At 40.5% G+C, this 11,147-nt stretch overlaps 1 protein-coding gene across 1 annotated transcript in view; it reads right to left on the bottom strand.

Moving 5' to 3' along the window:
• Window positions 1-11,147, bottom strand: part of LOC107712741 (UPF0606 protein KIAA1549L-like) — a 93,374-nt gene that overhangs the window by 25,112 nt on the left and 57,115 nt on the right. The window contains exons 13-14 of the mRNA XM_016518088.1: window positions 3,974-4,164; window positions 1,690-1,820 (exon numbers count right to left, since the gene is read on the bottom strand). Of these exons, the coding sequence (XP_016373574.1) occupies window positions 1,690-1,820; window positions 3,974-4,164 (322 nt within the window). The remainder of the gene's footprint in view (window positions 1-1,689; window positions 1,821-3,973; window positions 4,165-11,147) is intronic.

Raw genomic sequence — 11,147 nt, 5'->3', positions numbered from 1 at the left:
GCTCGTTAAAAATTAATCTTGCTGCCGCATTCTGGATCAATTGTAAAAGTTTGATAGAACTGGCTGGAAGACCTGCCAAGAGAGCATTGCAATAGTCCAGCTTGGACAGAACAAGAGCTTGAACAAGGAGTTGTGAAGCATGTTCCGAAAGAAAGGGCCTGCTCTCCTTGATGTTGAATAAAGCAAATCTGCAGGACCGGACAGTTTTTAGCAATGTGGTCTGAGAAAGTCAGCTGATCATCAATCATAACTCCAAGGTTTCTGGAGTTATGGTTGATGTGCCTAACTGGATGGTGAAATTGTGATGAAACCATGGGTTTGCTGTAACCACAAGCAGTTCTGTCTTGGCAATGTTGAGTTGAAGGTGATGGTCCTTGTCTTGGCAATGTTGAGTTGAAGGTGATGGTCCTTCATCCAGCAAGAAATGTCTGTTAGACAAGCTGAGATGCGAGCAGCTATCTTCGGATCATCAGGATGGAATGAGAGGTAGAGATGAGTGTCATCAGCATATCAGTGATATGAAAAGTCATGTTTCTGAAAGACAGAACCTAATGATGCCATGTAGAAAGAGAAGAGAAGTGGTCCAAGAACTGATCCCTGAGGCACCCTAGTAGTTAGATGTTGCGACTTGGACACCTCACCTCTCCAAGTTACTTTGAAGGACCTATCTGATAGGTAAGACTCAAACCACTGGAGTGCGGTTCCTGAGATGCCCTTTGCCAATAGGGTTGACAGGAGGATCTGGTGGTTAACCGTTTCAAAAGCAGCGGACAGATCCAGCAAGATAAGTATTGAAGAGTTGGAATCCGCTCTTGCCAGTGCAGCTTCTGTGTTTTCTCTGCATTGCAAAGATTAATTTTGTCAATACTGATTTCATTTGCTTGGTAACAGCCCAAATGACTTATTATTCTAATTGACTGATTCAATTTAAGAATTTGACTGAAAAGATGATGCACACTTTAGAAATGGCTTTATACAGGTAAAAATATCCATAAAAGGTAAAAATCAATTGAAACTTATTTTATCACTGCTGTGAACTGATCACCACACAGAATATGCAGAATATCAAAAACGTTAGGAGTCAGCTGTCCACGGTAGTCCTTAAGATATCAGCACAATAACACACTCAGGAAAATATCATCTAATTATCGTTATCTATAAAATCCCCGAAAATATTGAGATATATTTTTTGACAATATCGCACACCCCTAATATATTTAAAGTTTTGATTAGAAAAAAATGTAAATAAATATGAGAAGTGCCCTTTTTTCCACTTGAGCCCCTGCCCCTAAAAATGTCTGTGCACGTCCCTGCTGCTATGTGTAGCTTGAAGATTTGGAATCCGCTCTTGCCAGTCTTAGGGCTTCAACATTAACAGTTAACTATTAATGTTAAGTCAACATTATGAGAAGTGCCCTTTTTTCCACTTGAGCTCCTGCCCCTCAAAATGTTTGTGCACGTCCCTGGTTAGCAAAATTATTCCTGCTATTTGAAATCCTACCTTTATTTGTCAAGAGCACACCTCCCTTCAAATGTCTATGGAGGCAGCTCATTAGGTTTTTGGAACAGAGTGATTGTATTTTCTTTATGAGAATAGGACATTTTGGAAAAAGAACGTTCATTTCATGGATGTTTTGTGGCCTGACAGCACAAGTGCGAAAGTGCTGAAACTGTGAAGGCATTTCTCACCATTACTCTTCCTCGTCTCCTCCTTCGTGAGTTTCTGCTGCACTGTGGCTTTTTGCACACTCAAGCCCTTTCCCGAGACCTCTTTCACTGATTCACTGCTGATGACGGAACCATCCTCACTCGGCAACCTACTGCAAGTAACCATAGCAACAAGGAGCAGCGGTGAGTCGGTGCATGTGTGAAATTAGAGGATGGTTATGTCATTTTCTTTGTCTGCATTCTCATCTCAAACACATACATATAAATGCAAGGACACACAATCAAACAGATACACACATTTACTTGTACCAAATCACTGTGGTGCTAAAACTAGAATATTGATTGGATTTGATTGTGAACATTTTATTAGTCCATTCAGACATTCTATAATAGTTCATCATGGCTTTAAAAATGGCTTTCTGAAACACAGATAAAATACAGATTACTAAATCCTGGACTATGGAACCATTAACTAAAATAAATTTGATTATTTTAAAACCAGCTGTGCTAATCTGAATTAGCATGACAAAGGTTGTCTATAAAACATGGAATGAACAAAGAAGCAGCAAGCAAATCTAAGGAAAACATTGGCAGCAGAAAAAGGACTGCAGTCAAACATTAAAAAAAAAACTTTACTGAACAAGAGGAAACTTTTTAAAGCAAGCAAAATAAACTGCACACATCAGGTGTGGAATAAAAGAAAATTATTGCCTGGAAATATGTTCTTGTAATCAGTGACAGTGAGAGAGAGATTCCCTACAATGTGTTTTACTTCAGCGAAAGTTTGTGTGTGTGTGTGTGTGTGTGTGTGTCAAAATGATTAAAAATGATTAACCTGTTAACCTGTTAATCTGGTTTAAAGGGTCATTTTAGTTTAGGACTAGGCTTAATCTCTGTCAGGGAAACATATTTATTGTATGAAACATATTGAGGAAATTCTATAGAGAGGGGGAAAAAATATATGCAAATATATATATATGCAGTTTTGGATGTATTGTATGCTATTATTGCTGTCAGATTCCCACATTGTTAGTTATTATTTAATATATACTGGTGTGTGTGTGTGTGTATGTTGTGATACAAATTAATGTATAATATGTTTGTGCAAATAGCTGTGTGATCAGTACGGTCACTCTGAATTCAGCAACCCTCTTATTGCTGTGAGCATATGCTTATTCTTCATTCTGAAGATAAGTCTGTCCTTCTCTTTGTTTATGCTTCCCTCACTCTCTGTCTTCTTACATAACTTTATGATGATTTAGTATTTCCAAAAATCCTGACTATTCAAGTCGGTGAAAGAGCTACTAAATTGAGTCTTTCTATGACATGTACACTTCTGGTCAAAAGTTGGAGATAATTATAAATGTTTTAATGTTTTTGAAAGAAGTCTCTTATACAAACCAAAACTGAAATTATTTGATCAAAAGTTTAAAAAAAATGTTACATGCTTTTTTTTTTACAGTAAGAACATAATATTGTGAAAACATAATATTACCCCAAAAGATGAAGCAGCAAAAACCTAATTAGTTAATAATAATAATAAGCAATATTTCCTTAACACCAAATTTGCATATTAGAATGATTTCTGAAGGATCATATGACACTGAAAAGTAATGGCTGCTGAAAATTCAGCTTTGCCATCACATGAATAAGTAACATTTCAAATATGTTCAAATCAAAAACAGTTATTTTGTATGCACCCTTGTTGAGCATAAGCAACTTGTTTCAAAAACATTTTTTTTTTAAATTTATTATCCAAACTTTTTATCAGTAGTGTAGTTCATGATTTACATATATAATTCAGCTGAACCTGAGTGGAATGCATTTCTCCAGAAATTATATCAACTTTTTCAGAGATAAATGGTCTAAATCAAGAACATATCCACTTAAGTCAAACAGTTTGACAGTTTGAAGCGAGATCCATTTATATCACACTCCTCAATGAAACTATCTGAAAGCTACAGTATGCTCATCCAACCATATGAAAATCATTAAGTCAGTCACCTTAACTATCAGACAGCTTTTTAAGAGGCCAGTGATCTCATTAACACAGTGTTAAGATCATACTGACATACTGAGCATTGGTTGTATTTAAAAAGCAATTATCAAACAAGTCTCTGTCACTATATCCATTATCTCACCCTCTCTTGAACATTATTTAGCGTCTCTAGCTTATGTCTTCCATGACAAGTTGTTTTGTGGGCCTGTGCCAAATAACAGCAAATGACAGCATTACTGTTAGGGCTGTGACATGAATACTGAGTATTTACAGCATTCCATAAGTGTTAGGTTTCTTCACACATACCTTTTCCTTATCTCACTGTTCAGGCTCTTCTTGGAAGTGGATCCATCTTTGCGTGCAGGCTTATCTAGGGACAGAGGGGCATCTCGAATGGGGTGGGGCAGACTCATAGTCTCCTGGGTAACCGAGAGGGTCTCCTCATCACCACCCTGCTGACCCAGGTGTTGCTTGGCATAGTCAAACCCCTGAACAGGCTAAGCAATGAGCAAACATTCACATATATTTATTACAGATATGAAGGCTATTCTTATACACTGTACACATTAAAAAATGGTAACATCTAAATTAACTGGTCAAAAATATTGAAATAAATGGGGTTGCATCAGGTATAGACAGCTCTTTATAGTAAGCCACTTTTTGCAGGTTACCACTTTTTACACTGCATAATGGGGTTTCCATAAAACATCAATTTGAGACAGATAAAGTTTTGTTTTGTTTTGTGTTTTGCTACCAAACCAATGATCTGGTTGTACATTCCTTTGGACAAATGTTTTGACTATATATTTCATGAAACGTATATGTGCTGTCAGAAACATGACTGCTCCATTCAAATAAAATTTGTTAGGATCCTGTGAACATTAATGGTTTCAAGTGCAATAAATACGTCACTAAAAATGTGGTTTATGTGGTAACATCTGAATTATTCAATTTTATTCAAATCAAGAATTCATTTTGTATGACTGAAACAATCTGACTGCATTAGATTAGATCAAGGAAAGTTCAAAAGTTCGCGTTAATATAATCCTTAGATCTAATGAAGGAAAACATATTTGGCAATGGAGGGACTTGAAGATGAAACTTCTGATTAATTAAGTAGTCTTGGGGAATTTAGTGGATATTAATGAATTTATTTAAAGATACAAATTAGAAATTGAGGATGCTTTCACATACAGTGGGAATAGAAAATAATCACCCCCCTTTAAAATAATCACATTTTGTTGCTTTGCAGCCTGAAATGAAGACGGACACACTTTTGTTTTATCCAGCTATATTTACTCAGTGAAACTTATAACATCCAAGTGAAAGATATAACACCAACATCACTGAGTTGGAAAAAGGATCACTCCCCACTTCCAAAATGACTTGTAAACTCAATCAGGAGTAGCTAATCACCTTCTCAATGGCACACAAAGCCATTTGACTTTCAACTGTGATCAGCTGTGGTCATTCTGATTAGCTCAGCATGAAAAGAGCTTTACAGTCCTTGGTAGCGCAACTGAAGCAAACAATCAACTATGGGTGGCAAGGCACTGTAAAAAGATCTCCTGGATAAAGTTGTGGAGAGGCACAAGTCAGGAGATACAAAAACATTTTCAAAGGCACAGTGAAGTCTATTATTAAGAAGTGGAAGGTATTTGGTGCAGCACAGTGTCATGACTCTCTGTAATAAAAGACCCAAATGCAATTAGATGCTCCAACAATACTTTTATTATAGAATGTAAACTGGAGATGAGCCACCAAACCCTGGATCAGCAGGACAATGGTGAGGATGATCAATATCCAGACAAGGACCAGGAAACGAGAGAACAGTCCGACCAGCAAACAAAGTCCAAGAAAGCCACAGCACGTAATCTGTTGAGCGGAGATCAAACACCAGTCGAGCGGCTGCACAACGGAGAGTAACACATCGAAGTCAGGGACAGGCGAGGGTCAATTACCATGTTCCCTCCAAACAACAAGGTCACAGTCCAAAGTGAGAGGAGGGCAAGCCGCTGGACAGTAAGTGCAGACAGACCGGGCAGAAACAGAATTAATAAAAAAAAAACAATACTCATGACTAAAAGAAAATCAAAGCAAAAGGTGCGAGTGAAGTATAAGTAATAAAACACACCGGCAAAGAAAATAGTAAAAACAAGAGACTTAAGTAAGAAGAAAATGAATAAGAAAATGACAAACAGCTGCAAGAGCGTGCACGACCGCTGTTAAAAAGGCCCGCTGCAAATGAACTTTTATTTTGAAATGTTCTGGCGATCAGCCAGTGTTTGAATGTGCTGTCAACGCAGCAACCTAAAGACACTACGCTCCGCCCATTTCCAGCAGGTGGTGATGATTAGCATTTGGTAGAAATAGCCCGCACAGAGTAGGTGAAAGCAAAATGGACTTGATGCTTTTCTCAAGTTTGGTGTTGTGTGCATATGTTAGATGAACCAAGTAAGTTTATTTATGTACTTCAGCTCTTGATAGCTGTGACCCTTCTGAATTTGTTTAGTTGATATTCATTGTTTAAGTGTACTTTAAATGTAATGACTGATTGTGGTCACATATGCTCATTATGCTGATTGTTCTTTGAAGTGTGTTTTTGCTATCTTTAATTGTATGGATTTACCTACTTTATTGATTTGTGTTTATTCTAATTTGTTGTTGTATCCTTGTTAAAGACCACACACATGGAAACCAATGTAATTGTTTGCACTTACGTGCTCAACATTGATTGGACATTCATGGAATGGTTGTGGAGAAAATAAAAAGTGTGGAGAGCTATGAGTATTCAAGCAGTCAAGAAAGTTTGTCCTCTTCTGTTGATGGCATGAGAAACCTGTCCCTGGGCTCATCCAGGCAAAATTAAGTTAATACCAGTCCAACAATTGATAGACAAATTTGTCAGAGAAAAGGTGGAGGAAATCAAGCCAAGATTGTAGGAAGTTATACACAATATTCTTCCAGACCACGGCACAGCTTGTCTTCTAGGAGCAAGAAATGGCACCACCACTCCCCAAGTCCACCTACTGACCAGGAAAGAGTATATCGTGGCCCTACTCCTACAATTCCTGACCTGATTCACCCAAACCCCAGAGAGTTTGCACGGCTTAAGATTGCTTTAGAAAACATTCTTCCAGCTGATGCTACAGAACGCTTTAAATTTCATATCCTGCTAGAACATCTCAAGGTTGAAGAGGCTCAGTTAATTGCTGAATCTTACAGCAGTTCACGTCATCCTTATACCAACACTATGGATGCCCTCAATCAACAGTATGGCCAGCCACATCAGTTAGCGTTGCAGCGCATAATGGAATTGATGGATGGGCCAAGCATCAACACTGGAGATATTAAAAAATTTTTAATGTATGCTCTGAGGGTGAGATCTTTGGTGAGAATGCTGAGACAACTAGGTAAGCCTGGCATGGTGGAATTAAGATGTGGCTCGCATGTGTCCAGACTTCTGAGTAAATTGCCACATGATCTGCGCAGCAGTTTCAGAAGATTTATGTATCCATTAGACGTGAAGATTCCTACCCTCCTTAACTTAGCAGTCTGGTTAGAATATGAAATCCAAGTTCAAGAAGATTCCACAATGTATGCAAGCCGTTCGGGCAGAGGATACTCAACCAGTTTGTCCAGGGATACGTCAAGGAAGGTGAAATCATTCCACAAATGGACAGAAGTTCTGCTTGGCACTGATAAATTCCCTTCATCACCACCACATTCCTCAGCTGTCACCACTAAGATCACAAAGGGGAAAGTTTACTGCCCTTATTGTGATAACGACAAACACACTTTGAATAACTGTGTAAATTTCTCTCAACTTTCCAAATCTCAGAGGTAGAATTGGATCAAGGGGCACAACCGATGCTGGCGCTGTGGATGGGGCCATAGATCATCAGAGTGTAACCTAAAAATGCGCTGCAAAACATGCAATGGTCGTCACTTACTTGTTCTTCATGAGGTTAATGCATGGAACAAGGAGAAAGCAATGGAAAGGGAAGATCCATGTGCTAGCCCTGTCATGGGGGAGGCCGCCAACGAGGTGTTATTCATTGACAAGCCCCCAGGAAGTCGTAAGGTACTGTTAAAGATATGTAAAGTCATTCTAAGAAATGGAGATCGATCCATGAATGCTTATGCCATTCTTGATGATGGCTCCGAAAGAACCATCTTGTTAAATACTGCAGCAACCCAGCTGAAACTGAAAAGTAAGTCAGAGGACTTGCCCCTGCGCACAGTCAGACAAGAGTTAAAGATCCTGCATGGGGCGGCTGTTTCCAGCAGGCAGGCTATATTGCTGAACTGCAGTCAGGAGCAGAAGATATTCAAGTGAGTTGGTATATTCCACATCATATGGTTGAACACAATGTAAAACATTGAGTGGTTTTCAACTGTTCATTCCAGTTTCAAGGGAACAATCTAAATGAATTGTTACTTCCAGGACCAACACTGACTTCTTCATTACTGGCTGTGCTACTAAGATTCCGGGAACATTCTATCGCTATCAGTAGTGACATTAAGGGAATGTTCCACCAGATTAGACTCCTTTCTGAAGATCGGCCCCTTCTCCGTTTCTTATGGAGAGATCTACTAAGAGAAGTGCAGCCCAGAATCTATGAATGGCGAGTTCTCCCCTTTGGGACCACTAGTAGCCCATGTTGTGCTGTCTTTGCCTTGCAGAAGCACATCCTGGAGAATAGTCAGCGTGGTGAAAAGGTACGTGATGCGGTACTGAAGGCATTCTATGTTGACGATTATCTGCAAAGTCTGCCTTCTGTAGAGGAAGCAAGGCTCATGGCAGACCAGCTGCAGAGTGTTTTAACAGGAGGAGGATTTGAACTCAGGCAATGGGCCAGCAATACACCCTCAGCCATTAGTCATCTACCAGCGGCATCCAGATCTGACAGTGCTGAGCAATGGATTGCAAAGGGTAATGCCCTCAACCATGAATCAGTGCTTGGACTTCAGTGGAACTGTGAAACTGATACCTTGTCCTATAAGCTCCGTGCTGTAGAGTGCCGGGAGGTTACCATGCGCAACATCTATAAAGTGCTTGCTAGCCAATATGATCCTCTTGGCTACATCATCCCATATACCACTCGTGCAAAGGTAATAGTGCAGCGATTATGGGATAAGAAGAGGGATTGGGATGATCCTAAGCTACCTGAGGATTTAGTGAATGAGTGGAACAGATGGGCAGGAGAGCTCCGTGACCTACAAAAGATAATCTTACCCAGATGCTATTGCAGTGCACCGAAGGATGATGTTTCAAGCCAGCGTGATATCCATATCTTTCGTGACGCATCTGAGTGTGCCTATGGATCTGTCTTCGAACAGAAGATCAAAAGGGAGAAGTGGAGATCGCATTCATGGTGGCCAGATCAAGAGTGGCTCCTAAGAAATGTCTGTCGATACCTCGTTTAGAACTATGTGCAGCCCTGACAGGTGTCCAGTTGGCTAAGATCCTGCAGAAGGAATTGACTTTGCCCATTCATCAAGTTTTTCTTTGGTCTGATTCCACCACAGTTTTGACCTGGATTAAATCCGAATCCTGCCGATTCAAAGTTTTCGTGGGTACACGAATAACAGAGATTCAGGACCTTACCAGCTGCTGTGAATGGCGCTATGTGCATTCAGAAAGTAACCCTGCTAATGACATCACTTGAGGTAAAAGGCTGGCAGAACTAGGGCCACAAAGTCGTTGGAATACGGGACCAACATACCTTCAACTTCCATCTGAGCAGTGGCCGGTTACACCGCCATCCTGTTCCATAGCTGCTGATGAACAAAGAAACTGCATTCTGTGGTCTGACTAATACTGTACTTCGTTTGTCTATACCTGATCCAAGCCAATTTCTGACCTTCCAAGAGTTATTGACTTCCACTGTAGAATCTCTCAGGGAACATGGGATCAACGTATCAGCTGAGGTCTTTCAACAGGCTGAAATAGCTATCCTTCAGCAAGCTCAATGAGAAATCTTTCCTTCTGAGATGGCACAGCTTACAGTGGGGAAACAACTGAATACCAACAGTCGACTGCTTTGCCTCGCCCCCGAACTTGAATCTGCAAGTAAACTCTTAAGGATAGGAGGTCGTCTTCGCCGCTGTGAAGAGATTGAGCCTTAGTCGATGCATCCTATTGTCCTTGATCCCCAGCATCCAGTCACTACCCTTCACATTAAGGACTATGATACAAAGCTATTCCATCCAGGTCCTGAGAGAATACTGGCAGAAATGCGTAGGAAATACTGGATCCTTTGGGGTAGGGAAGCAATCCGACGTTATCAGCGCAAAGATTGTCCAGGATTGTCCAGAAGTTTCGCAAAACCCCACAGATACCCAGGATGGCAGACCTGCCTCCCGCCAGACTATGTCTATTTAAACCTGCCTTCTATTCTACTGGCATTGACTGTTTCGGGCCCTATTTAGTAAAGATTGGACGTAGAATTGAGAAGTGCCTCTTTTTTCTCTAAAAAGAGAACCTTTTGAGGTTTTATGTGATCAAGGTACTAATTTTAAAGGAGGAGAAAAGGAGCTGCATCAGACATATGCTGAACTAGTTCCAGAGCTGCAGGAACAACTTGCCAGTCAGCAGATTATGTTTCGTTTCAACCCGCCTCATGCCCCACATTTCGGTGGGTGTTGGGAAAGGGAAATTCGTTCCCTGAAACAAGCTCTACAGGTCACTCTGGGAACTCAACCAGTTCCAGAGGAAACTCCTCAAACTGTGCTAATCGAGATTGAAGGGATCCTAAATTCTAAACCCCTGGAGTATACATCCTCCAATGCCTCTGATCCAGATCCTATTACTCCTAATTCGCTCCTTATGGGGCGGCCTGATTCGTCCCTTCCTCAAGTGATGTACCCACGAAGTGAACTATTGAGTCGACGTCCTTTGGCGGCATAGCCAAATTATAGCAGATCACTTTTGGAAGCGGTTTATCAAATTCTATTTGCCTGGTCTTCAGACTCGCAGCGAGAGTCACCTGATATCAAGGTGGGAACTACTGTTAAGATTGTGGACCCTCATTTTCCCAGGGCCCTATGGCCCATTGGTCAGATCTCTCAAGTATTCCCTGGGTTGGACAATAGAATCAGGACTGTTGAAGTGAAAGTTAAGGACAAGTCATATGTGCGACCTGTGGCAAAGGTTGTACAGCTACCTGCGATACCAGACTGAAATTTTGACTTACCTTTTTTATAATGTACAGATTTCCTCATTCTTCAGAAATCTGGGGGCGGCTGTTAAAAAGGCCCACTGCAAATGAACTTTTATTTTGAAATGTTCTGGCGATCAGCCAGTGTTTGAATGTGCTGTCAACGCAGAAACCTAAAGACACTACGCTCCGCCCATTTCCAGCAGGTGGTGGTGATTAGCATTTGGTAGAAATAGCCCGCACAGAGTAGGTGAAAGCAAAATGGACTCGATGCTTTTCTCAAGTTTGGTGTTGTGTGCGTATGTTAGATGAACCAA

Source organism: Sinocyclocheilus rhinocerous, unplaced genomic scaffold (assembly GCF_001515625.1).
Source record: "Sinocyclocheilus rhinocerous isolate Xijiao unplaced genomic scaffold, SAMN03320098_v1.1 scaffold1545, whole genome shotgun sequence".
Taxonomy (NCBI): Eukaryota; Metazoa; Chordata; class Actinopteri; order Cypriniformes; family Cyprinidae; genus Sinocyclocheilus; species Sinocyclocheilus rhinocerous.
Note: the sequence above shows the minus strand (reverse complement) of the source record. Positions and strands in the feature narration are given on the sequence as shown.